The 27,969-nt window shown below is 39.1% G+C and overlaps 4 protein-coding genes across 5 annotated transcripts; 2 read left to right on the forward strand and 2 right to left on the reverse strand.

Annotated features, from left to right (window-relative positions):
- Positions 1-1,042: 1,042 nt before the first annotated feature.
- On the reverse strand, positions 1,043-1,712 carry LOC135652639 (protein SPIRAL1-like 5). Its single transcript, XM_065173727.1, has 2 exons — positions 1,375-1,712; positions 1,043-1,270 (listed from the first exon to the last, which is right to left on the reverse strand). Exons 1-2 carry the CDS (start codon positions 1,606-1,608, stop codon positions 1,196-1,198), a joined length of 309 nt encoding a protein of 102 aa, XP_065029799.1. The 5' UTR covers positions 1,609-1,712; the 3' UTR covers positions 1,043-1,195.
- An 888-nt stretch (positions 1,713-2,600) lies between these two features.
- On the forward strand, positions 2,601-13,095 carry LOC108951679 (uncharacterized). The gene is made up of 6 exons (XM_065173972.1): positions 2,601-2,795; positions 3,016-3,067; positions 3,314-3,388; positions 3,477-3,542; positions 12,680-12,750; positions 12,866-13,095. The coding sequence occupies exons 1-6, from the start codon at positions 2,784-2,786 to the stop codon at positions 12,962-12,964; spliced, it is 375 nt and encodes a 124-aa protein (XP_065030044.1). The 5' UTR covers positions 2,601-2,783; the 3' UTR covers positions 12,965-13,095.
- A 405-nt stretch (positions 13,096-13,500) lies between these two features.
- Positions 13,501-21,782, forward strand: LOC103970272 (sphingoid long-chain bases kinase 2, mitochondrial). 2 transcript variants are annotated; one of them, XM_009383985.3, is made up of 12 exons: positions 13,501-13,780; positions 13,870-13,946; positions 16,491-16,544; positions 16,651-16,710; positions 17,551-17,628; positions 17,749-17,795; positions 17,943-18,022; positions 19,207-19,291; positions 19,366-19,480; positions 19,599-19,721; positions 19,811-19,911; positions 21,118-21,782. In XM_009383985.3, exons 1-12 carry the CDS (start codon positions 13,630-13,632, stop codon positions 21,245-21,247), a joined length of 1,101 nt encoding a protein of 366 aa, XP_009382260.2. In that variant the 5' UTR covers positions 13,501-13,629; the 3' UTR covers positions 21,248-21,782. The 2 variants fall into 2 exon arrangements, with proteins under 2 accessions (XP_009382260.2, XP_009382262.2); XM_009383987.3 differs by having other exon boundaries at positions 13,504-13,780; positions 17,943-17,983.
- A 1,974-nt stretch (positions 21,783-23,756) lies between these two features.
- Positions 23,757-27,358, reverse strand: LOC103970273 (probable serine/threonine-protein kinase At1g01540). Its single transcript, XM_009383990.3, has 8 exons — positions 26,566-27,358; positions 26,134-26,238; positions 25,883-26,005; positions 24,968-25,138; positions 24,754-24,883; positions 24,432-24,641; positions 24,219-24,335; positions 23,757-24,074 (listed from the first exon to the last, which is right to left on the reverse strand). The coding sequence occupies exons 1-7, from the start codon at positions 27,216-27,218 to the stop codon at positions 24,228-24,230; spliced, it is 1,500 nt and encodes a 499-aa protein (XP_009382265.2). The 5' UTR covers positions 27,219-27,358; the 3' UTR covers positions 23,757-24,074; positions 24,219-24,227.
- Positions 27,359-27,969: the final 611 nt, after the last annotated feature.

The following is a 27,969-nucleotide window of genomic DNA, read 5'->3' on the forward strand; positions in this document are numbered from 1 at the left end:
ACTGTCTTCCGCTTTAACCCGCACGTTAACTCTTCCATCGAGGACAGTGGACATTGGAGAAGAAGGTCTTGGGCACCCCATGAACGTGTGCGTAGGGTAACCTTCTTTATTTGCAGCAATATATCGGTGACTAAATGTCAACGGAAACAAAAGCAAGTACTTGTTAGGTCGATTTATAGTTCGACATCCATCAATTTTGGATTTGGGACAAACTGAGATCTTTCAGTCGACAGTAAGTTATCCAAAGACAGATTCACATACATAAAACTAACTCAGCTTGTAAGAACTGATGACAAAAATGCAATGACCTATTCTTGAGCATAGATGATCAGTAAGCATACAAAAGATAAGGTTGCAATTCGTGCCTTGCTGACCATGCTTGACATCATTTTTCCTTTTACTGGCTCTTCTCGGATTGCTGGACTGATACTGACAATTTCTTCATTTTCGTTTCGTTTAATCTTGTTAATTTTTGGATATTTAAGTTGGTCACCCGTTGTATCAGACGAAGAAAAGAAAGAAAGAAAGAAAGAAAACCTCATGCTCGTCTTGTTTGTTATTTATTTAAGAAAGAATATACAGATAGAATATTTCTTCTTCTATAATCTTAAGCTTTAAAATACCATGTATGGAACAAGCTATGTGATCAAATCCTGACTGTGTGCATCTCTTTCCTAACGAGATCTCATTAATCTAAAGAGGAGGACTAATCAAGACAACTATAGCAAAGAAAGATTTAGAGTACCAGTACTCAAAAGGGAAATCCTAGCAACTACAGTCTCATTTGAGCAGTTTGGATGTAACCAGTCTCATGGCTTCCACCACGCAAGAAGTTTCTCTTCAAAAAATATAACAAAACCTTCGATCCAACAAACGAGTCTTAACAAAGCTGGATAAGAACATATCAGAATGGTGAGTCTTATCGGCGCTTTCTAAGATATATCTGGTGGAAGAGGCCGGAGGAGGAGACGTAGGGGGAGGCAGAAGCATTCAGGATCTCTCAATTTAATACAAATATTTAGATTTGATAACAGACCTCGTTACAGAAGTTTCACGGCGCAGAAGAGGCACAATCGACCATGCATGCACTCAACTCACAGAGCGATTAAAGATCACAACATTACTGAACTGGGATCAAGGTGTTCTTATTATACTCAAACTGTTGATGAAGTCAGACACTGCAAATCATCCCTATTTATTTATCCCCAAACAAGTAGCCAAGTGATGAGCTTCCACCCGGAACTGACTGAACCTTCGTAAATGGGCGACCCTGTGAAAACAATGCAAAAGAAATCGTTTCACTGTTTTCACATCAAAGATGGCCGCAACATGGTCTAAATATTAGCAAGAATGCAGGTTATAAATACTGCTCACAGTGATGAAGTTCCCTGAATTCTGGCCTCGAGCTCTGTAGTAGTTGTTGGTGGAAACAGGTTTGTTCGGTGCAGCAGATTGGTCTGTTGCTTTGGTCTTGCTATCTTCATCAGATGGAGGCTTCTGCTGCCCGGTCGACTTGGGAGATCCCTCAAAGGAGGTGGTGCCCTCGTCTGACTCAAAGAGGTAACTCAAAGAGCTTTTGCCGCCCCCGAAGCTCTCACCTCTACTCATGCTTTGCTTCTTCCACGAAACTTTCTGTACTATTGAGTTGCCAGCACTTCTGAGAAGATGGCGTACGTTGATATAGTACGAGAATGGGGTCTTGTTTATGATGATGGCATGCACACTACATGATCATCATACATGCAGACATGTGTTTGATAGAATGGTTTATACTCACACTAAAGCAAAGATAGAATGGTTTCTCGTGGTTAAGAGCATGCAATGACTTCATGAACATCAACATGTCTGAACATACCGCTTAAGTGCCATCTCACAAAGGAGATGAAGTTGGTTAAAGGTCGTTGTACGATGGGTTCAAAGGGAGCTGGAACAGCAGGACTTCCACATTGCATCTGCTAATGCTAGCGTCCGAAGACAGCATTCCATGAACTACCGTATATTAGCGGAGTTGCTTCTACTTGCAACAGGTGTCATAGTCCATATGTACGTTGGTCAAGAAAGAGGCAGCACAATCTCTGGTTTGATTCTGATAAGATAGCATTAAGTGAAGGATCGCGATCATAAGACATCCTTGAAGAAAGAAAAAGCACGGTAACGACCCTACCTGCAGATAAGGCGGTACTTCAGGAGAGCACGGCTTCCACGTCCTATGAAGTGAGGGGAAGCATAACATCGTTCACTGGTTGACGGTGAGTTAGGCGCCATCTCACATCGGATTAAGGTGGGCTTTGATATCAAACTTTTGATATGAAAGGACATGGGAGGGACAGAGTGAGGTCTGGTCCTGTGTTCGTCTGGTGCGCAGCTGCTGCGTTGAAGTTTCTCCGTTTCTAGCCACCAGTCTCCTTCGTCTATTGTTCTTCGAGGGGATCACGGTCCGGCCCGAGATACATTGTCATTTTGGGCTGGGGTCAACCTTAATGACATGTAATGAGATAAGAAGGGGCCGGGCCTACGTAAGTTGGTGAGTCGTCACGTGTAGCTTCTGATGGGCCCTACTTCTGGTTCGGCCTACCTCGCCTCGTAGGCGTTTGGTCTCTCTCTCAAGTCGGCTTCCTCCTTCTTTGCCAAGAAAAGCAACTCTGGTCCGGTGGAGGATCTGGAACCCCCGTGGCAAGAACGATCTCCGACGGCCCGGAAGCAGCGATCTATCGGCGGCAGCGACGGGCTTGGCGTCGGCCTCTGCCGCTGGACCGAAGGCATGGTCCGCTTCCTTCCGCCTCATGAGGCAAATGGTTTGTTATCTCCTTTTCAGAAGCATTTGCTCATATCTACCAATTGACATCTGTTTATAATCGTTGCTTCGGCTCCTACTTTTGTACCATTCTTGGTTATTGAATCCTTTTCTCTCCCCTCATCTTCGTCCGTGGATAGATGGATCGATCGCATTGCCATTTCTTCGTTCTTGAAACGATGGTGGTAAACCGAACTTCTCGCTCGCGTATTTTCTTGCAGGGATGGGACGAAGGCGAGGCCTTGGCAAAGACGAAGAAGGCATTAAGGACAGGTATTGGCGTAGATAGATCTTTCAAAACTGCATTATTGACACCTCTCAGTTTGACAATTTCTTCAAAATATATTCAAAGCGGTGATTCTCTTATGAAATCGAGTATTACTTATGAGATTTTTTTTTTTTTGCGTTGATCGATGATCAATCTTTGGAACACTTGCATAGACATCCTGATACTCAATATCGAGTTGTGCTCTTTACTATCTTGTGTCGTATTCTGTTTCAATCATCTCTATTTGGTAGAAGCATCGAAGGGAGATGATGCTGATCAAATTAAGTCTAGACAAGATGCACTGGAGCATGATGTGGTCAATGAAGGTTGACTCGTACCCCTCAACTTTATATCATTCCTTAAGCTTATAATTTTCTTTTTGAATTAACTAGAAAGATCCTTAGTTATTAATAGATACACAAAAAAGGAGAGAGGGGGAAGATTGTGAAAGCATACTCGGAAGACCTTCAAGGAATTCTTGTAAAGTATTATCCTGTTACTTCCTCCTTTTTGTTCCATTCGAGTTTGATCTTTTGCCATGTTATTTTGATATCACCAATTGAATTTGTTAGGTTGCTTGTATTAAGGCATTCTGATGAGTGTCACACCTCTTGTGTTTTAGACTTTTTGTTCATGTATGAGAGCAAATTTGTTCATGGAATGGTATATGCAGGGAAACAAACTGAAGAGAATTGTCTTAATGATCTTGATCCACCCATCGAACATCCTTTTCTAGTGGCTGATCCACATGTTCCTCAAGTTTTGGGTGAAGTAATATATTTCAATGTCCTATCACGAGTGTCTTTTTCAGTCCTTCTGCATTTCCATTTGCTTTCATGTATCCTCATCAACATGTATCTTCGTTGTTGATGCTGTTAATTATAGCTGCCAGAACATATTGATAGAATATATGTTTTTTAAGATTGAAATAGGTCTTAATGTTATTTTATGAGAGGCATAGGAATGTAATCATCGATAACACAGACAGTTAAATACTTTAAGTTGATGAAGATTTGAAGGTTTGTGAAATAGTATTTCAAATGGGGAACTGGAGTAAATATACGATTAATAAGATAGACTGTAGTTTGAAGATTGCTGATCAAAAGGTTGGAGGCCTGATGTAGAAGTGTAAGACTAGTTTCAACTATATGTCGATGTTTGCGTTCGATAGAGCCAACTAGTTGAGAAGTATGTAAGGGTGACTTGAGGTGTTGTATACTACAAGCTGAGAAACATGATGTCATGGCTTGATATTTACCTCCATCATCGATCATCAGAGTAAACTGTTTTGATTGTAGACTGAAAGTAGTTCTCGACCAACTTACTAAAGTTAGTAAAGATTGTGAAAACTTTAGATTTATGGTGAAGAGGATATAACCATGTGTACTTAGTGAAATAATCTACAAAAATGATATAAAATCTGAATTTATCAAAAGAAATGGTTGGAGTAGGGCCCTAAACATCGGTATAAATACTTTCAAATGGTTTAGAACAGGATATGGAGGATGTGCCAAAGGGTTGTCTATGACTTTTATTGCTAAGACAAGCATCATAATGAGTTATAAAGTTACTTGATTTAAAAATAAGAAGAGAATAATGAGAAAGTAATTTCTGCTGGATAAGGGACGAGGGATGACCAAGACAACGATGTCGCATATCAATTGGAGCTGTAATTAAAGAGTGAACAGTGGGCTGAGTTATTTATGGAGCTGACGACCATTTGTAAATGTTGCCTCTATTCTGGCCTTGGACCAAGAATGCCCCGATGCTCAAATCCTTGACAAGAAAAGAGTTAGGAAAGAATTCAATTGAAGTATTGTCGTGTTTGTAGAATTGAGAAACGGAAATGAGGTTTCGTTTAATGTGAGGTGCATACAGAACATCATCGAGTGTAAAAGTTACGGTATATGAATTAAGCGTTGTGGAACTAGTATGAGTAATAGGAATTCCTTTACCATCACCGATGATGATATCTTCATTTTCGCCATAATTGTTGTGGATGAACAAGTTCTGAAGATCAATGGTGATGTGATGAGAAGCGCCAAAGTCCATAATCCAATTAGGTTGACTCGTAGTCGGAGTAGTCATGAGATTCGCTTGAGGCCACCGTGATGGACCAAGGAGTCTGGGTCGAGATCGACAGACTTTCGCAGAGTGTCTGACTTTATCACATAGTTGGCATACGACTCTTTGTTGGCTTGTGAGGTCAGGACGCTAGGGCTGATGGTTATTGGAGTTGCCACCTTGATAGAAATGTTGATGATCCAAATAAAGAGGGGTTTGTTTGGGACCTATATGGTCAGGAGACATCTTGGCCAAACCTTTATTGACATTCTTATTGTACTGGCTACTCTTCCTCTTGGACTTTTGACTGACTTGAGCTGTGGTGGTTGGTCCGGGCAACTTGTCCTCGCGTTTCAAATACGTCTCATAGTCAGTCAACTTGTCATAGAGTTCTTCGAATGACATTGGTGAGTCACGTGCCCTAATTGTGGCTACCAATTCCTTGTACTCATCTCCTAGGACATTAAGGGTATGGATTATGACTTCTTCGTTATAAAAGGAATGACCTATCAAAGCTAAGTCATTGATGATAACTTTGATATCTTGTAGATAATCAGCAATGGTACTTTCCTCTTATTTTTTTTTTCCATTAAAATGAATAGAAGACTGAGCATGCGAGTACGCGAACGATTTGCCAAGGTTGTTTGCAGCTTGTACCATGCTTCTACAGCAGTCGCACACAAAGATATCAATGGGGCGATAGATCCAGCAACTGAGGCTTGAATAGCTTGAAGGATGAGACGATCTTGACGTAACCATAGTTTGTGAGTTGGATTTGGTACTAGATTGGGTTCTTCGGGGATGTTGATCATTGCTGGTGGACAACTGAGAGAGCCATCTACGTAGCCTAGCAAGTCATATCCAAATAGGAGATTAGAAAACTGAGCATGTCAGGATGCATAGTTGCTGCCTTTTGATAACTTAAAAGGGATTAGCGTGACAACATTGATGGAGATAAGTCCTGTATGTGGAGAAGTACTATGATTCCTTGTAGAAACAGTAACTGAAATGCCCGAAGTAGATGATGAAGACATTCTGAGGATGTGTACTGATCCGAGGGCTTAAGATGGGAGTTTGCGACAGAACGGTAAGGAATTGGTTCCTGTGCTAGTTGATTTGGTTGTGCAACAAGAGGAATACTGAGCAAAGTTGCAACTATCCTTTCTGCAAATTTTGCAGTGAAAGATCTTTACCAAGCAGGTTCTCCTCTCCTCTCCCAAGCGGGTGTTTGATGACTGACAACCTGCATTTGTACGCAAGGTGACCCCTTCCCCTTAGTGCAGCATCCCTCTTTCTTCTCTATTCCCTGTGGACGACGCTCCCAAGGGAAGCTCAAGTGCTACAAGCGCTGCATCATCTTCCTTGCCACGACAAAATCAAAAGGAACTTCTGGTCCAGCCCGAATCTGTCACCTCCGGTGACGTTGATCAGATCAACACTTTCCTCGGCGAATGATGACTGTCTTCTTTCACTGCCACTCTGTGTCGCTGTGGCGCCTCTAGTGTTACGTTCACGAGTGCTGCTCTTCACCGACAGATCTCCACTGTAATATACTATTGCTTCTCCTCCTCCAACGGTTATGATTCTCTGATTGCAGGCCACACCTTCAACCCATTGAGTATTGCTCGCCCGAACCCCTTCTTCGACAAAGATCCTTCATTGCAAAATTTGTAAAAAGGAGAGTTACAACTTTGCTCTGTATCCCTCCTTCTACACAACCAAATCAGCTAGTACAAGTACCAATTTCTTATTATTTTGTCATAAACTCTCATCTTGAGCCCTCGGATCAGTACACATCCTCAGAATATCTTCATCATCTATTTCTGACGTTCTAATTACTATTTCTATAGGGAATCATAGTACTTCTCCACATACAGGACTTATCTCCATTAATGCTGTCACGCTAATTCCTTTCAAGTTATCAAAAGGTGGCAACTACGCATCCTGGTGAGCCCAGTTTTCTAATCTCCTATTTGGATATGACTTGCTAAGCTATGTTGACGGCTCTCTAAGTTGTCCACCAATAATGATCAACATCCTCGGAGAACCCAATCCAATACCAAATCTAGCTCACAAACTATGGTTATATCAAGATCGTCTCATCCTCCAAGCTATTCAAGCCTCACTTGCTGGATTTGTCGTCCCACTGATATCTTCATGTGTGATTGTTGTAGAAGCATGGTACAAGCTACAAACAACCTTGGCAAATCATTTGTGTACTCGCATGCTTAGTCTTCTATCCATTTTAATGAAAACAAAACAAGAGGGAAGTACCATTATTGATTATTTATAAAATATCAAAGTTATCATCGATGACTTGGCTTTGATAGGTCATTCCCTTTGTGACGAAGAAGTCATAATCTATACTCTTAATGGCCTAGGAGACGAGTACAAGGAATTGACAAACGCAATTAGGGCATGCGACTCACTAATGTCATTCGAAGAACTCTATGACAAGTTGACCGACTATGAGACGTTTTTGAAGCGCGAGGACAAGTTGTCCGGACCAACCATCACAGCTCAAGTCAGTCAAAAGTCTAAGAGGAAGAGCAACTAGTACAATAAGAACGTCAACAAAGGTTTGGCCAAGATGTCTCCTAACCCTATGGGCCCTAAACAAATCCCCCTTTATCTGCATCATCAACATTTCTATCAATGTGGCAACTCTAATAACCATTGGTCCTAGCGTCCTGACCTCACAAGTCAACAAAGAGTCGTCTGCCAGTTGTATGATAAAGTCAGATACTCCGCGAAAGTCTGTCGGTCTCGACCCAGACTACTTGGTCCATCACGGTGGCCTCAGGTGAACCTCATGACTACTCCGGCTATTAGTCAACCTAATTGGACTGTAGACTCTAGCGCCTCTCATTAATTTACCTCTGATCTTCAGAACTTATCCATCCACAACAACTATGACGGAAATGAAGATATCATCATCGGTGATGGTAAAAGAATTCTTATTACTTATACTGGTTCCACAATGCTTAATTCACATACCGTAACTTTTATACTCGATGATGTTCTGTGTGCACCTCACATTAAACTAAATATCATTTTTGTTTCTCAATTCTACAAACACAACAATACTTCAATTGAATTCTTTCCTGACTCTTTTCTTGTCAAGGATTTGAGCATGAGGACATCCTTAGTCCAAGGCCAGAATAGAAGCAACATTTACGAATGGTCGTCAACTCCACAAATAACCCAACCCACTGTTCACTCTTTGGTTGCAACTTCAATTGATGTGTGGCATCGTCGTCTTGGTTATCTCTCATCCCTTATCCAACAAAAATTACTTTCTCGTTATTCTTTTTTCATTTTTAAGTCAAGTAACTTTATAACTCATTGTGATGCTTGTCTTAGCAATAAAAGTTATAGACAATCCTTTGACACATCCTCCATATCCTGCTTTAAACCGTTTGAAATTATTTATATCGATGTTTGGGGCCCTGCTATAACCTTTTCTTTTGACAAATTTAGATTTTATGTCATTTTTGTATATTCTTTCACTAAGTACACATGATTATATCATCTTCACCATAAATCTGAAGTTTCCACAATCTTTAGCAACTTTAGTAAGTTGGTTAAGAACTACTTTCAATTTACAATCAAAACAGTTACTCTAATAGTGGAGGTGAATATCAAGCCCTGACATCATATCTCTTAACTTGTAGTATACAACACCTCAAGTCACCCTCACATACTCTTCAACTAGTTGGCTCTATCGAACGCAAACATCGATATATAGTTGAAACTGGTCTCACACTTTTACATAAGGCCTCTATGTCTCCAACCTTTTAGTCAATATCCTTTCAAACTGCAATCTACCTTATTAATTGTATGCTTACTCCAATCCTACAATATTAGTTCCCATTTGAAACACTATTTCACAAACCTCCAAACCTTCAGAAACTCAAAGTATTTAGTTGTCTATATTATCCATAGTTACGTCCATATGCCTCCCATAAGATAACATCAAGATCTAAGCCTTGCATCTTCATAGAATACTCTCTTGAACATAATGCTTTCCGATGCTACAACCCTCAAACCCAAAAAGTCTTTATATCACGTCACGTTATTTTTTTGGAGTCTACCTTTCGTTTCCAAAACCATGAGTCTCCTACCGTGCAAGCCACTCCAAAAAACATTCATCATTGGAGTATACCTCTGATCATGTTGGATGAACCTCCCCATGACATCGTCTAGTTCTTCCCCTCAAGATCCACACTCTACTGCTACTCAAGTTCAGCAGTTGTCAATTCCCTCCATTACTTCTCCACTCCCTTCTTCTCAAGTTTCCCCTATTGATAAGGCAATACATTCAGAAACACAACCATTGTCTTTACCTCCTTCTAAACCTAGCGGCACTGAAGTACCTTAGCCTGACTCGGCCAATGTTAATGACTCTCCACCGCCTATACCAACAACACAACCTCACAATCTCATAGCCTTCAGACATCCAATGACAATATGCCCCAAAAAGTGATATTTTTAAACTACGTCAAGTCCTTGACCTACATACTATCACATAATCCTCACCTAAGACCATTGAACCCACCACATTCACTCAAGTTAAAACATCTCCACACTGACGTAAAGCTATGTGTGAAGAATATGATGCCCTCCTCTATAACTCAACATGGAACCTTGTACCCTTTCATCACACATAAAACATCATCGGGTGTAAGTGGGTCTTTCGAATTAAGCGAAACCCAGATGGACTCATTGCCAGATATAAAGTATGTCTAGTTGCCAAAGGGTTTCATCAACGACCTGGTGTTAACTTCACTGAAACATTCAGTCTCGTTGTTAAACCCACAACAATCTGACTTATCCTGAGTTTGGCCACCACTAAAGGCTGACAATTACGACAATTAGATGTTAACAATGTCTTTTTACAGGGGACTCTAACTTAAGACATCTTTATGCAGCAACCTCCTAGTTTCATCCATCCTCAGTATCCAAGGCATGTTTGCAAACTATAAAAAGCTATTTATGGACTTCGTCAGGCTCCAAGAGCCTGGTACACTAAACTTGGCTCTTTTTTACTTCAACTGGCTTTATCAACTCCAAGTTTGATACCTCATTATTTCTACAACGACAAAATGGAGGCACAATATATCTTCTGGTGTATGTGGATGACATTATTGTCATGGGTAATAATCCTATAGAGATCCAAGCATTCATCAAGCAATTGGTAGATCGATCCCTTAAAGATTTAGAAACCTTGAGCTACTTTTTGGGAGTGGAAGTAACATATACATATTCAGGTCTTTTCTTATCACAAAGAAAGTATATTCAAGATTTATTATCAAAGATAAATATGTAGGACGCAAAAGAGGTTACAACTCCACTCTCTACTAGTGAATCACTCAAATTATTTGATGGAAGTCCTACTACGGAACCCACTCAATACCGACAAGTAGTTGGCTCCTTTGCTTAGCTTTCACCCGTCCGGACATCTCATTTGCGGTCAATAAATTATCACAATTTATGCATTGGTCTACAGTCAAACGAATCCTGCGATATCTTAAAGGGACCTTTAATCATGACCTCTTTCTTCGCAAATACTTTTCACTTCATCTCCATACCTTTGCCGATGCTGATTGGGCTGGAAACTTTGATAATAGAACATACATGTCAGGGTATATTATCTTCCTTGGAGCTAATCCAATCAATTGGAGTTCTAGGAAGCAAAAGACAATCGCATGGTCTACAACTGAAGCTGAATACCATGTCATCACCACCATTGCTGTAGAACTCAGTTGGGTCATGAATATGCTCAAGGAACTTAACATCGACTCCACTCTTACTTCTACAGTATATTGTGATAATGTTAGAGCTACATATCTATGCGCCAATCTAGTGTCCACTCCCACATGAAACATATTACCATCGACTTTCACTTCGTGCGAGATCAAGTTGTCTGACATTAACTAAGTGTTTCTCACGTACATACAGTTAATCAACTAGTAGACTCACTCATAAAGTCTCTCGCTCATAAACTATTTTTATTGCATCGGTCCAAGATCGGCATCCTTGATAGGAGCACCATCTTGTGGGGGCACGATAGCAGATAAGATTTTTCCAACTGCATGAAGAAATTTCGTTGCTTTGTTGAGGGAAATCCTCCCTCGTAACCTATATAAATAGGAAGAACATATCAATAAACTTCAACAAAAACATATCTTCTATCATATACTAACATTTAGAATTTTTATACATTTATTTTTTACTGTCTCTATAAACCTCGAACTTTCTTTTGTTGTCGGGAGTGACTTATATTAGCCTAATTATTTGCTCTTACCTCAAGATTTGCTCAATCGAGTTCAAGCCACAACACCACTAAATCCACCTTGATAATTTCATAGGAAGAGTACTGGAAAATCTCTGAAGCAGTGCATCATAAATTACCTATGTTTCACATTTGATAACAGTGTCATGATATATGGGCGATGGTCGGATGGTCAAAGTTTCCTCACAAGACAACCATACTAGATTTGGGTGAGGCACTTTCGATGGACTTTGCTGACACTCTATAGCACAGAAATTGTTTGTAGGTTTAGCTTTTATTATAATTATAGATTATGTGATCTTGACCTCTGAGTTGTGTTCACCGTTCCTGTTAAATGGTCGAACGACAATTAATCTCTTATCCCATCTGCCACATGTTGCACAGTGGAATAGTGATCTGCCCGGAATAGTTCACTGTTCACAAGTGTTGCGTGATGACATAATGTTGATGAATTAAAATTGTTGGAGATCAAATGTGCAATGAAACATGGACTATTTAGTGTTAAAATTAAGTGTAATTTGATATCTCAAAGTAGGTTGTATGTGCTGAGATGAAATAAGCAATGAAAGAGTTACTCTCCAGCTTTCTGAGCTTAGTAGTAAACTGTGGTCAGAGACATTTTCAAGTTTGGTCATATAAAGAGACATAGAAATGGAACTTTCCTGCACAGTTTTAACAGTGTTTCACCCCTCTATTAGATTATTCTTGTTCTAGGTTTTATAACCTCCGCACTTGATTCCGTCCAACTGGAATCAAAGGTAGTTGAAATTTGAATTTGATCAAATATATTGATGCATACAACTGGTAGATACAATCATTTGTCTCGTGGTAAATGTGTCAATGCATTCATTATATGGATTGCAAAATTCAACTTATCATGTCATGTCTCAACTATATGATATTAAAGCTCATATGCTGTAGATAGTGTGTGTCAGCAAATGCATCGGTGGGTGATATCTTGTAGTCTCCAGATTGAAATTACAAAATAGATAAATTTTTGATGTCAACAGCCATTACATGTTCATGGAATAGGAAAAAGTGAGCGATTGTGTTTTACCAGAGAAATTGCTTAAGATGGAATGCATATGAAACTGTATAATTTGCTTGCTCAAATAGGACAATATAACCTTAGCACTTGCACGTAAGTGTGGATCTCGGAATTTTCCTTGTGTGAATGCCTAGCAAGATGGATAAGAGGTAGTTGTGTTGTCTCCTGTACACCGGTTTGATCGAATTGCCACTTTTTACTCGGATGCAGGTAGAAGGCAGCAAGACATTCCATGGGTGATGGTAGGATGGTCAAAGTTTCCTCACAAGAACTGTATTCCTGTAGGATTATCTTCAACAAGAAAATTTTGAAGTTTTATAAGGTTGTGTCGAGTTCATCGCACAAAAGAAAATAGGCTTTGGAACACATCATATCAAGAGACTGGAAATTTTGCAGGTAGCAGCAGATTACTGTTATGCGGACGTGGTGCATCAGCAGCTCAATCCCAGACTAGAAACTATCTGGTACGCTGCATTAGATTGCATGGTAAAGTAGAACTTATCCGAGTACAAAATTGTGGTAAAGCTGTGAGTTTTAATCGATTCGTTATGGTTTTGTAATCGGTGTGGATCTTTTGTTTCCCAAATATTAAATTGATAATTGTATTATGGTCTTCCTTTGAGACATGTCGACTAGCACTAAAATAGTGCACTTAAAAATTGACGTGTTTTGTTGTCTTGCTTCGCTTTCGTTGGATCATGCAAGGGAGTTTGGCGGGGATTGCCAAGGCGGTCGGTCACACACCGTTTCCATCCAATTGCTCGAATTAAGTTTCCCACCCTGCACCTGAAACTTAATGGATGTGCAACCATAGTTAGTGGGAGGAAAAACTAAGCTCACGTTTATATCGAGTATTTTCAATTATAAAATATAAAATCGGTTTCGAAAGAAGCGATTAATTTTTGTAAATTGCAGATATGATTATAAATGGTTCGAAAGGGGACAAAAATCTATCAAGAATAGCTATAAATTTTAGACGACGTGTTGTGGCAATGCCACCAAATTAGCCGAAACAAGTTATTGGTTAATTGCTTTTCTCGGTTCCATTCTCGAACCTTTTAAAAGCCGTACTACCAAATCGACAGCGCAGAGCAATAAAACGCAGCGAGTACCGCTCTCTCCTTCTCTCTCTCTCTCTCTCTCGGTGGAGGGGTTTAAAAATGGCGTTTAGGTTCGCGACGGCGGCCGCAATGCCGAAGCCCTGTTTATCGATAAGAGCGAATCAATCAAGCTCCCTCGACGTCTCTGATCTCGCCGACGATCATGTCTCTCGTTCGAAGAAGAATTTCGTCTTCATCATCAACCCCAAGGGTTTCTCTTTTTTCTCCTCTCTTTTCTCGTCATCGATCAGTTCTCTTCTTCGGTTCTTTACTCTGTCCCTAAACCTTGGATGAATTCAGGTGCTAATGGCCGGACAGGCAAGGAATGGAAGAAGCTGCTGCCTCATCTACGCACTCGGCTCGGTGGGCACTGCAACGTGAGCTCGCTTTCTTCGTATAATGCCCTTATTTATGCCACTGTTTGGTTGCTGAAACACCAGCCTGCGTCCTTGTTGATGATCTTTATCCTGTGATCTGTTCCGTCCTCTATGTTATTTTATCGGTTCTTTTTTGCTTTTTGTTCTAAAGCCGGAGTTGTTCTTATTTTATATGTTGCATACCAGTTGTTCGACGATTGACCTCTTTGTTGATAACTATGATGTTGAAAATTATTTATGTCATGTCACTCTTGGGCGGTTGTTCGTCTTCAAGTCTCTATGCCTTGATGCTTTCCTTCTGTTATGTGTATCTTTCTTTATCTTTTTATCCATGGGTCTCTGTAAACTAATTATTTGCCAATGAAGGCCATATCCTCAACTATACACCATTATATTGTGTCTATGTCTGTTTTCGAACTGAGATGGAGGACCACATCTTGTAATGAGGTTTTGTCTTGCAGTTGTGTTGTTGCCCTCCAGTAAAACAGAAAATTTATCATTTTTCCTGATACAAGCCCATCTCAGTTTTCGTGACAATGGTTTTAACCTTGAAAATTATGTGCAGTAACGTTTTAATTTTTGTTACATATCTATATGTCAGGATATAAGGATAATGAAAAACAACTTGAGATGATCTTAGTAATCACACGTTAAAACCTTCATGTCTCTGATGCAATATAGAACGGAGATATACAGATTTGCATCTTTAATTGTTATGGCGGTGTCGCATTTTGATAGGTAAGTGGATGTAAACTGAACTTTTTCCATTCTTTTTTTTTTTTAGTTCTCTTCAGCTCATAAGCACCATGTCATTGTTCTATCTGATTTCTGATCTTCACTTTTTTCCTAGTTTCCCTTTGTATGCAAATATAATCTCCTTTCCAGTACAGGGCTCTTTTTCTTCTTCTTTTGTACTTCCAGCACATAACATCTGGTTGCCAACTCATCAAACCCAAATCATGGGAACTTTTGACTAACTTATCCTTAATTGAGGCATAATGAATTGGATTCCTCATATTATTGATCCTAATATATTGGTAATATTGGAGATAAGTATCTTATACTGGTCTTTCTAGAATTACTTTCTCATATAATAAAATGGATTATTAGCTACATGATTCATTATAAGTCTTTTGACTTGAAGATTTTCTTGAATTAAATCTGATATTCTCTTAATGATTTAATCTCTAGTTGGATATTTAGACTTGACTTCGAAACGTAGATTCTTGTGTCACATGTTGCTTACATTTCAATGGTTCAATCAGCTGTTTTTATTGGATGGTTCAGTTTGATGAAAACTTCAAAGCGAAAGCCTCCATGTGGGACATTCAGAATATTGTTTGCTACCCCATGTACTGCATATATTATTTATGTGAAAGTGAAATCCTTGCTTACAACAGAGAATTATCATATTGAACTTGAGTATCATAAAAATTGTCCTAAGAATTTGTTTTTTTGGCACAAGTTATTCTCCCATGATTGCTATCAAATGTTGTTCTAATATCTTTTGAGTGACTTTAGTGCATCAGCAAAGTATGTGCCACATTCCATAACATCCCAAACGAGGTACATACTATTCTGGCAGCACAAATAGAAAAGGGGGCAAACATATTTATCTTCAGCAGTTAAGAACGTCTCTCATACTCATTGTTGACTTGAGAGTAGATGTACTCAGTGTTGAGAGTAGATGATTGGTATTAATGCTACTTCAGTGGATCAAAGTGATTCTATCTCATTATCATCGATAGAAAGTGGGAATGGAAGCTGATAACCTTGCTAGACTAGTCTGCATTTCTGGATGAAGCAGTGGCTGGCAGTGAGATGGCTGATGAAATGCTTGGCTCCAGGTGATGTGAGTATCAAGATGGTACTATGCAGCTCATGGTCTTCGGATGAAAGGGAGAGTAAAAAAAATTGACAGGCATTACTGCTGAAATTCTAGATTCTGAACCGATACAAACCTGAAATTTAGCAGTTTCAACATGTTTGTCTGAAACTTCCTATTTCACCAGACCATAAGACTATGGAGCGTTGCATGTAGGCAGTGTAACCTGGTACAGCAAAAAGTGAAAATCTCTCTTTGATTCATTATTCTCATATATAAAATCTTTGAGCTTTATATTATGCTTACTGGAGAGAAAGCTCTACTTGCAAAACATTATTTTATTATTCTATTATTATTTTAAAAGGAATGCATCGCTCATCAAATTAAAAGGATGAAAAAGATCTCTCGTATGCATTTTTTTCTTAGACTGCTGTTTATTTTGATGCACTTCTGTTCACCATATAGGAAATTGGTACTATTTTAATTTACAGAATTGTGTTTGCATCTTTTTGCCTATTAACTTGCACTTTTTAATTGTTATCTTAAGAATTGTTGTATTATAAACCTTTTCATATAATTAGAACTTCAGCTGGGATTAGTTTGAATTCTTTCTCAAAATAAGTTTCATGTAAGTTCTGAGCAGTATTTTGCCAGGATTTGCACATTGCACTCTGTTATTGCCATTAATGTGTTTTTTCTTATATGCTTATTATTGTCAGATATGTGAGTATGTTACTTCGGCTCCTTCTCATGGTGTGGACATAACAAGGGAGGTATAAAAATTTATTGGAAGTATGGTCAATTAGTATATTTAATGAAATTTTGTATATATTACCTTTTTTATTTCTTACTGAATCACTCATTGATGGGCCTTTGTAGGCAATAAGGGAGGGGGCGGATGCTGTAATTGCTGTTGGAGGTGATGGTACACTTCATGAGGTCAGAGTACTTATCTAAAGATAACTGATCATTAGTGCTTGCTTCTTGAGTTATTATTCAACATCCTTATGGTGGACTTGCCTAAAAGATTCTTTAGTGGATATAGAGTTCTATTTATATAACAGTGGTTTAACTGTTTAAGGCTTTAAGCTCAATATAAGTTATATTTTCATATTTTTATCATTATTTCTGTTACCTATTACCATATTTGCCATGCAAGATTGCTCCGGCATGTGACATGCTGAAAAGAAAATGCTGATGCATCAGACAACTTTTCTCAAACAAATAGACATCAACATGAATTTGTACACTAAGTTACTAACATCAGTGAGCACGGTTCCCACTCTTAATGTTCTGATGTCAAACGGCATACAAATTCCCTGTAGCAGCATATTCCCAAGTATGGATATCTCACTGCTTCTCTTGAAGGCAAACCAGAAAGTCCCATACCTATACATGTGATGAGGTAGCCCGTTGATGGTATTATTCCTGTGCTGGCAAAATACAGCACCATCAAAAGAATGTGCATTTAACATCTGCCATCCTGGTGCAGTTTTAGCACATATCACAGTTGTCTTCAGTCTGGTCACTTAACCAGTTCTGCAACTTGAATTACCTGCACAAAGAAATCTAATAACTCTATGAATCTGAGCGACAATGACAAACAGCTAGTGCAACCAGCATATTGTCTTAGTTTTAGTGTTTTCATCAGGCAATACACCTTTTTTCCCCTTTCTTCTATGGAAGCACCTTCTTAAGGGCTGGCACTGTTGGAGATATACTAGGTGCTACACATGTTTGGATATTTTTTCATTTTTTGTATGCTTCTGATACTAACAGGTCATCAATGGCTTCTTTTGTGTGGGGAAACCAGTGACAGCTCTTGAACGGGGCCCTGGATATTCAACGACACTTGGTGTTAGTGCTATTATTTAGTTTTGAAGATGAATCTTCTCACTTTGCTGTGTCTCTGCATCTTTCTTCAATTATTTGTATCAAAAATTGCTAGGGTGGTTTAACTATATTCTGTTTTTTCAGCTCATTCCTCTTGGAACTGGCTCAGATTTTGCTAGGACATTTCGCTGGTATGTTTTCTCCTCTCTCATGCATGTTGCTTATTTCAGATTCCATAACTGCTTGGTGTTATTCGTTAGATTGATATTACATATGGTTTGTTAAACCATGCTTGGTGTTGTTATTTAATGACAATTCCATATGGTTTGTTAAACCAGGAGAAATGACCCCCACGAAGCGATAGAAAGGATTAAAAGAGGTGGTTCTGCTTATCCTACTTCCTTCAAGCTTCATCTAGGTTTCTAATCTGCAGAATATGCATTAAGTTATTTGCCCCTTCATGATGCAAATGGATGAATTTAGCTAATATGTGAACTCAAGATTGAATATTGTTTAACTAAATGAATAATACTTTCTTGGTAATCTAAGGTGGTTTGTTCTATTGGGATCTTTTAGCCATGCATGGGATTTTTCATGTTAGGCTTAGATGCACATGCACCTTTGCCTCGAAATAGCTTTTTGGGTCTTCAAAGATGGGCAAAAGTGCATTTCATTAGCATGGACAGTGTTTCTTATCTTTGCATCTTTGTTTTATTCATATGATTGGTCACTATGCTTCAGTCGATGTGTCTCCAAAACATGGTAGTTAATATGTGACATCCCTTAAATCTCTCCCTTTCCAATTGGCATCTTTCATAAATGTGCATGATAAAGTAGTGAATGCAAGTTATTAGAAGTATGAAAGATAATAAGGCGATTTATGCTGATTTAGTTCTTTAAGTTTGACCAGTCTGGGCATGCTTTAGTTAAGATGTAGAAAGAGGGGACCATCCCATTTCATTATGTAAAAGTGTCTAGCATGTGTATTTGCATAGTCACAACCAAACACTGGATATGGTGAATGCTTAATTCTATGTTTAACTGACGTACTTATCACTGGATCTGTAGGATAACTAAAGTTTAAGGTCTCATTAATTTTGAAGAGTACTTGTTGACAAGAATATTGATGTGCTTCTGAGAAATGTCATTCTTTCAAAATTTATGATTATTTAATTGATCAATGATCAGCAAATTGATTCATGCAAAAATTTGAAACCTAATAAGCTGTGATACTAAAACTAAGAATGATGATATAAGAAAATCCATTGTCAGTTGATGAATGGATCTTCAATATTTTCCTGGTGAAAACTAGCAAACAGATGGAGATTAGTAATTAGTCAATTTTGCTGTAAAATAGAATTGTTTGTTCATTAGATGAAAGCATTCATCTTAGATAATACTACTCACTGACTCTCTGGTTCACCTCCAGATTACTATGACATTTCTGAGATTGTATTATGTTTGATGCCTTATACAAGCTTGTAGTTCTTCTAGAAAATAGAATTTTAATTGTGTCCCTGATGTTCTGGTCGATTCAATGAAATAGATAATTATAAGCTTGAATTTCTCCTCTTTTATATTTATGTCATGTTTTCTGTGCAGGGTTTAAATCAAAAATAGATGTCGGCATTATTACTGCACATACGGGAGAACAACATTTCTTTATTAATGTTGCTGATATTCACTTGTAAGAGCCTAAAGTTCACTGATTAAAAAGTGATATAATCTGCGGCTCAAAAATACTGAGTAATAAACATACAGGAGTGCAAAGGCAGGTTATTATGCTTCCAAGTACAAAGGATTTGGAAATTTATGTTATGTTTTTGGAGCTTTAAGGGCTTTTATTGGGCATGAAAATAGGAATCTGAAAGTCAAGGTCAGTGTTCTACTTGAGTATTTGTGAGATTGAGAGAACATCCATGTATAATAATTAGTGATCTAATTTTTTTTAAACTTTCTGACACTTTCTATTTATACTGTGTCCTACATTATAGATAAATGGTGGAGACTGGGAAGTATTTCATAAAGTCACTGCTATTTGTATAGGAAATGGCAAATATTTTGGTGGTGGCATGAAGATAACCCCAACAGCTGATCCATCTAATGGAAAATTGGAGGTGCTTTGAGTTTTCTCTTCTGTCATGTTCCTTTTGGATTTAGTTAAAATAATGTTACTGTTTTTAACTGTTCTTCTTGCACATCATAGGTTGTGATTCTTCAAGACTTCAAGTGGTATGACTTTGTACTTAAGTTGCACAAATTATACAGTGGGTCTCATCTATCAGAGAAAAATGTATGTTTGAGAAGGTAATTTGTCCCCTCAAACAAGCTTTTACCATCCCATGTTGCATGATTTTCATGGGTAATTCACTCAGGGAAACTATGGCTATGAGATGTTGTTAAACAACAATCTATTTTATTGAGAAGCTGGTTTTGAAGTTTGGATTGATTGCAAGTTTTGTTTTGATTTGCATGTCAAAGATCATGTTAGTGGTTATTCCATATTGTGCAGATTTAAGCATGTCACCCAAAGTTTTATTTCATAGTTAAGGTACAAGAAGTATCAAGATAATATTTCAATTTTATAAATAGCTCTCTTATGTTAGGAACACCAGTCAGCATTTGATGCCGAACATGGCATTGACATTTGCTGCATTGATGCAAGTGCCAAGCGCCCAAAAGAACAAAATGGTAAATGTAGAATGTAGATAAAGAAGTTATAACAAATCAAGAATATGAATCTGTAGGTAGATTGGGATAAACCAACCATACGCACCGTCATGCCGTACGCACCTCTGAAAAGAAAAGAGTGTGACAATGAAATATTAAGGCTTGGCCAGCTTTGGTAACCTTGATATGACAAGGAAGGGTATGAGGTTATTTGGTGCAGATATTGCTCTAGCATGATATATGACACTACTTGGTCTCGAATGACTTGATCGAGCAATCCGTGCTTTTACAGAACTTGTAGAGATGAGTATTATTAAGTAGTTTTGTTATTCAACACTTTAATTTATTGTGCCTATTATTATTGTTATAAATATGTTGCTTATTTTGGCAGTTTGAGGCTTTGAGCAATGCTACATGTATGAAGGTCGGTAGGGTAACTTGTTTGCTCAGTTTATTTTTATTGCTGCAATAAATGGTTCTCTCTCGACTCAAAGCTATAGTGCACAGATGACTTTGAGAACAATTATGGTTAGGTAGCAATGCGGATTGTTGTGGTGGAAGCTTTTGCTTCTTCATCTCTTATCCTTCTTTAGTATTGTTATAATATCTGAATTTCTTTATTGCTTTGACTCAAACATAATGTTCTGTAGTTTTTTACATTCTACTTTTTACTTTGGCCATTTTCTACTTACTTCTGCTTTGTGCTTCTTTGTTGACCCTGCTAGACCCATATTGGCGAAAGCCTCATACATTGAATTCTTATCGTTACTTTTGTGTTACTCCATGGTTTGATTTTTGGAAATGTATCTGATGCGATATCTATATGATTAATAATTTGTGCAGTGTGAAGTCAATTGAAGTTGTTGAGGAGATGTCCAAAGGTGATATCTATGTTCAATCTGACGGTGAACATTTAGGATTTCTTCCAGCACATTGTTCTATTCTACCAGCTGCTATCAATTTCTTCTGCTGATACAAATATTTGCAACTGGCTGTTCTCCGATTCGACCATCATGGCCTTCACTTGCAGCTAGACTAGTTTATGGAAGCTTGCAACTCGTATGCTGTGGAAGTAGCTCTTCGTATTGTACTGCACATCTCATTTTCACATAATTTCCCTTGTCGGAGGACTTGTGAAGTTATTAACAAGCAGCTCACGACAAGTCCGAGAGATTAAATATCTAGTAATTGAAGAAGTTGAAATCAATTATACAGAAAAGTTGTGACAAGATCAAACACATATCTTGATGGTTTCGTGTGGCTGCTGAAGATTTACATACGATTCCAAGGAAATGTCACCATGCAAGTCAAAATTTAGCTTTTCTGCGGCAACTTACTTTTACCCGTTGTAGTTATAGTATTGTCAGGTTAATGATCTTGATAGATCGTGTATAATGTGTATGGTTTATTGCTTTGGTATTCAAAATACAAATAATACTTGATCATTTTGTTATAGTACTGTCAGGTATGTTTAGAACCATGATAAGAATTATCATATTTACTTTCCATATTCTAATATGCCACCTTAGGTAAACGTATCGTCACCTTTTATGTATCGTTTTTATAAAATTTCTCATTCGTAATTATTGTGAAAAAAGTTTTGTTTTTCTAAATCATTTCATTCATTCATTTGATTAGAAGACTTTTAAAAATCACTTTCGATAATATTTTATAAATTCAAGTTCATAAAAAATAAAAAAAAATTTATTCAAATTTTTCAATAAGTGTAGTCCTTATTGAACATAGGAGAAAGAATGATAGAGTAACTCTTTAGATTGTCGGAAAAAGCTCTCTCTTAGGTGTTAAATCAACGAAGAGAAATATGGTTCTAATATTAATTGTTAGGATCGAAATCGACACTAAGAGGAGGATGAATTAGTGCTTCTAAGAAAACGGTATCAATTCAAAAATATCAAACGATAAAATCATATTGGAAATACTATGATTATTAATAACATTAATCACATCATTTAATTTAAATCTCATTCCCCCTTCTAGCACGTTCATAACGTCTTGCAGATAGCTTCATTGTCTAAAGTTCTTACCCACAAGATATCACTTCAGTGGCACCAATCAGTTACCAACGCGTATCTATAAAACACTGCAAGGAACTTGCATTTGTCGTTTTGTTTACTTTCTCATCAATTAGGACGTACTAAATAAGGACAGCACGTCTAATCAACTAAAAGAAAGAGCACTACAATTGTCAATCCATAAAGAATGATGCGCAAATGCATCGTATGTACCCCTACGGGGGATACCCTTTTTTTCTCGAAACGAGCCAACCCGGCGATGATGGTCTTCGCCTTCATCATGAGGTAACGCGGGCTTGCCTGGACGCTGTGATAACGTCTCCTACTCGATCGTCTCGTTCACTTCTTGCGAGACGAGAACCAACGAAAGCAAGCAGACGCCCACCGTCGTCGTCGTCGTCGTCGTCCGTATCTTGCCGTCTTTCCTTCTTCTACTTCTTGTTTCAGGTGCGGAAACGTAGCAAAGCGCATGCGATCACCCCGCCATTCCGTCTACCAGACAGCCAATGAGACGAAGCTTGCGGTGGCCTTCGCTGTCAGACCACCTCCATCTTTCTTTGCTTTTCCCAAGTGGTGCCTCCACTGGACCTTTAAATTTAAATCAAGTAGCCGTTATGACAGTCCTCCCCAATCCCCATTCAAATCCCACGCATTAAATATTTGGCCGTCAGGGTAGCACCACCCCACCGTAGTAGATCACGTGATTGCATATGGTCGCCAACCGTGCACCAACGATGATATTATTGTTATCAAGTTGTGTTGTACCATTACCTGGTTCTAATTTGCACGCCAAGTTAGGTTTCATCGATTTCATTTGATTATGCTGTAAGCATAAAATTTATGATATGTTTTATATAACGAAAAAAATTTTATGTTACGACTCAAATCAAATAAGATTAGATCGATTTTTACAATCAAATAAGATTAGATCGATTTTTACAATAACTATTTATATCATCTGAAAAAGATCTATCTCTATGTGACCTGAGCGCAAGGAGAATTAAACTTTCCTTCTTTTTTCTTCCTATCTTTTCAAATCACTTAGATTAATGAGAGAATTAAACTTTCCTTCTCTTTTCTTCCTATCTTTTCAAATCACTTAGATTAATGATTTAAAAAAATTATGAGAAACTGTAATCTCTCAATTATGTCATGCATCATTTAATCCCTAGAAGTCATATCTATTTATAGGCAAGAGTAGAAGACTATAATAAGTTATTAATAGAGTTCCTTCCATATATCCGAAAAATTTCACTATAATATATTTTTTTCTATTGATAAATATCTATCATCAAAATATAATTAATTCTATAATATATCTTATTCAATTATAAAGAATAATATAATCTAACATATGTTTCACGGCAAACAATAATTAGCCTAATTGGAAGCCTCCAAGAGAGGTATCATTGTATAGGCTTCATTGTAGAAGGAATATTGCAAAGCATAGATCAAAAAGCTCTGTTTAGAGACTGCATGCATATATATAAACAATATGATCTCCATGATGAACGGAATAGTTAAAGCCAAGTGTATTAAAAGGACACAATAAATGGTGGACCAGGCCAGCTCAATCTCATGTGAGCATACATGTACACGTTTATGCACCAAGGAACGTTAAAACATCAGAAGCCAGTGGTAGAGGAGGAGGATCTACAACAAGTATTAAGGAGATCTTGGAATTTGAGCATTGTGCACCACCACCCTACTCTTGCAGCTGTGAACTGGGACAGTTAATGAGGATGCTCCCGTTCAGAACTCTTCCACCTGTAAATTTACAGTTTGACTATAAATATTATAAACTGAACAGGATTCAAGTAGTACCTTTGATTCCTACCTAGCTGTTACGAGATGAGGGGACATGGTAGCAGATGTTGGAATATTACTAAGCTAAAATTTCCAGTGACTTACATGTGCAAGTCATTGCCACCTTGTTCTATCGTCACGCTTGCTCAAGCTTCCTTCTTCTCTGTGATGGTATCTCTCTGATGACCGAGTAGAAGATGACTCCCGACCTAGTTTGTGTTCCTGAGCAGGTGATGGAAAAGGTTCAGCTGGTGCGACTGATATAATCATAATGATAGAGTCGAATTGGGTTAGTTTTTTATGATGTAATTGACGCACATCACGAATTAGCAAGTCGTCCATTTCGAGCATATGGATCACATGCCCCATTTTAGGGCGTTTATGTGCGTCAGGATCAACACAGCGGAGGGCCACCAGGAGAGCTCTTTTCAGTGCTTTTGGAGATGGTTTCTCAGGAATCCTAGGATCCACCACTTGCTCGGATTTTCTCTCCCCAACCATGTTCTTCAACCAGTCAACCAAATTCACCTGAAAAACACAAAAGTGAATCATCAATTTAGCTTACATGTTTTGGCCTCTCGAATCTTTTCTTTCAGCAAGCAGAACATGGTTAAGCAGTCAGTTCTGAGGGAAAGGTAACCTCTCCTGGGGGTCTTGTATAATCGACGGGTGCCCTTCCTGATATAATCTCCATGATGAGAACTCCAAAGCTATAAATATCACTTCTCTCGTTCAGCATTCCGGTGCTAGCATATTCTGGTGCCACATAGCTGCATTTAACAACTAAATTAGAGTTGCAAAGATCTTGAATTGCAATAGAAGAAGCTTCAGTATAAAATTCGTCTCAATCTCACCCAAAAGTCCCCATAACACGGGTTGTTACATAACTCCTTTCGGAGCACAAGAGCTTTGCAAGCCCAAAATCTGAAACCTTGGAATTCCAGTGGTGATCAAGTAGAATGTTGCTAGCCTTAACATCACGGTGGACGACCTTTGGTTCAAGCCCTTCATGAAGATAGGCCAAGCTGTAAACATCATCACCATATTTTAAGAGCTACTATTGGTGTCACCATCTCATCAATAATAATAGATATGATCAGCGTTTAATTGCATTAAGAAAAAAAAATTGTTTTTAAGGAAACAGTGAAGAAAAAGTATCTGAGGAGACAGTACATTTCATGGTTCAACAAAAGACAAAACCAGGTCTTTACTGAAAGCTGTTTCTGGTCATGAACAACTCTTCCATCTAGGAAATGGGCCATATTTGGTACCAAATATTTCCTACTAATTTTCTTTTTCTGGAAATAGGACTTGATAAGGGTCACTGACCAGATGAAACCTATAGCATACATTGGACAATGGCCATAAAATATTAGCGATAATATAACTTTCAAGAACTTGAACATGTCCAATGATCATAGGTTGAAAAATTGATGGCCTCCATCATCTACTGAGTGCCAACTACTTTGTGTAGGTCTACATGGTTGTCATGTTATTCGATAAATGTCTTCAGTTCAGTTGCACGCAAACAAACCATCAGATATATGCAATCCTCCAAAGCATACATGTAAATTACCAATACAATGTCATGTTTAGATTGTGAGATTGATGCCTCATTTGGGTGGTTGGTATACTTACATCAATAATACTATTTCATAAACACATTTTTTGCAATACATTAAGGTTATGAAGAACATGATAACGGCAAGATGAAGTTTTGCCGATCTATCTCCTAGTCCGGTTGTAAGAGAGAGGATAGGGGAGTATACCCTTTTGCAGTTCCAAGTATTATGTTCATCCTGATGTCCCAAGTCAGCGGACTAACTTCTCCGACGCCTCCGTGCAGCCACTGTTCCAGATTACCATTGTCTACATACTCATAAACGAGCATCCTATCCAAAGAAAACAAAGAATGCAGATTAGCAGACAATCATTCCTTGAGAAGCTACCCCATCATAAGCATTTAGCAGAACTAAAGCAAGAAGCTTTAGAATGTAGATCAACACACTGAGTAGAATACCTATATTCCCCCTCAACGCAGTAGCCAAGCAATCTAACCAGATTCTTGTGCCTGACACGCCCAATTGTTTCAACCTCGACCTTAAATTCCTTCTCAGCTTGCCCCCTGATGAAAAGAGAAACAAAAAAAAAGGGAAAAATGAATGGATTTTTCTTTCTAACAATTTTAGATATAGTTACTACACAGATCGTAATCATGCATTATCATCCGACAGTGGAACAAATCCACAAGTGAATGGAAGCACATTCTCATGTTCAACTCAATGACCACCACAAAGTAGATTGAGCATCTAAAGCACGATTGATCTCCGGTTGGAATCGGAACAACACGAAAACATGCAAGTGAAAAAGGGGCAAATTTTAGAACTTGATCATGACGCAATCTATAAATCGAGCAATCGACGGATCTGTGATTTGGGAAGCGGGCACGCACCTGTTGTTGAGCAAATTCTTGACGGCGACTATGGTGTTATCCGCCAACACTCCGCGGTACACGATGCCGTACCCTCCCTCCCCGATCACGTTCTCCTCGGCCAGACCGCCGGTGGCCTCCTCCAGCTCCCGCAACGTGTACCAGTGGCCCCACCCCAGATGCGACACCTCCGGCGGGCCCCCGCCGCCTCCCATGGACGAGGGCGTCCCGATGGTCTCGCCGCTGGCCGTCCCCGTCGTGGATACGGACGGCGGCGCCGCCGGGGGCCGTGGGTGGCTGTTGTGGTGGTGGTCGGCGAGAACGACGCGGTGGTCGGCCTTGCCGACGTCGATCCGAACATCGGCGACCGAGACGGGGGCGGCGGCCGCGGCAGCGGAGGCGGTTTGATGATGGTGGTGGCGGATCTCGGGGATGTCCTTGGTGACGGGCGCGGTGGAGTCTTGGAGGTGGAGCTTGAGGGATTTCTGCGGCTTCTTGCGGGGGGAAGAGGAGGGAGAGCGGCGGCGGGATGTGAGGCAAAGGGAGATGAGGAAGAGGACGAGTACGATGGCCGCGCCGACGCAGATGCCGATGACCACCCACAGCCTGAGGCCGAAGACGGACGTTTTCTTCGACAGCTCGTTGTTGAGGAATCCTCCGTTCCAAAACGACATCTTCCCCCTCCCCTCTCTTTCTCTCTCTCTCCCCTCCTCGAGCACCTTCCTATATAAATTCTTGTATTGGTAAAAGAATCAGATAGAATCGAGGAGGAAGAGAAGAGAACGAGGAGGAAACGAAGGCATTCGGAAAAGCTGGCCTGCGATCTGAAACCAAAGTTGACTACAAGCCGAGAGAGAGAGAGAGGAGATTGATCTAATAGTGTACTAATGGCACAACGTGGGTGGCTTTGTTGTTATTAGCGGCCTAATAGTTTCGTGGGAGCGCAGACTCGGAGAGGTGCTTCGGGCAAGCAGCGCATTGTGGCCGGTGGTGGCGAGACGAGGATGCCGCGCACGTGACGGAGAAGTGTCGCTAGAGATAGAGTCACGTGTTTCCGAAACATTATAACTGCCACGTGTAACGTCATGCCAGTTATCAGACAGCGCAGCGCTTGCAGTACTCGAATTGGGGCGGAACAATAAAAGATCAAACCCGGTCCAATTTGATGGATTTGAATCCACGGTTCGATGTGGTTCGCGTACTCAATATGGTGTGTGTTAAGGTGGAATGAGATGATTGCCTCATGAATTTTCCAATTTTTTATTATTTTGAAAATCCAAAAACAATATCCTATAGTAGGAAAAATATCATATGCACATAAAGAGAGTTGGGCTTAATATATATATATATATGGAATGTTTTTGATTGGATATTAAATTCCTGCAATTGGCATTAATTACTAACTAATACAAAGCTAAGAAATGC

Source organism: Musa acuminata, chromosome BXJ3-11 (assembly GCF_036884655.1).
Source record: "Musa acuminata AAA Group cultivar baxijiao chromosome BXJ3-11, Cavendish_Baxijiao_AAA, whole genome shotgun sequence".
Lineage (NCBI taxonomy): Eukaryota > Viridiplantae > Streptophyta > Magnoliopsida > Zingiberales > Musaceae > Musa > Musa acuminata.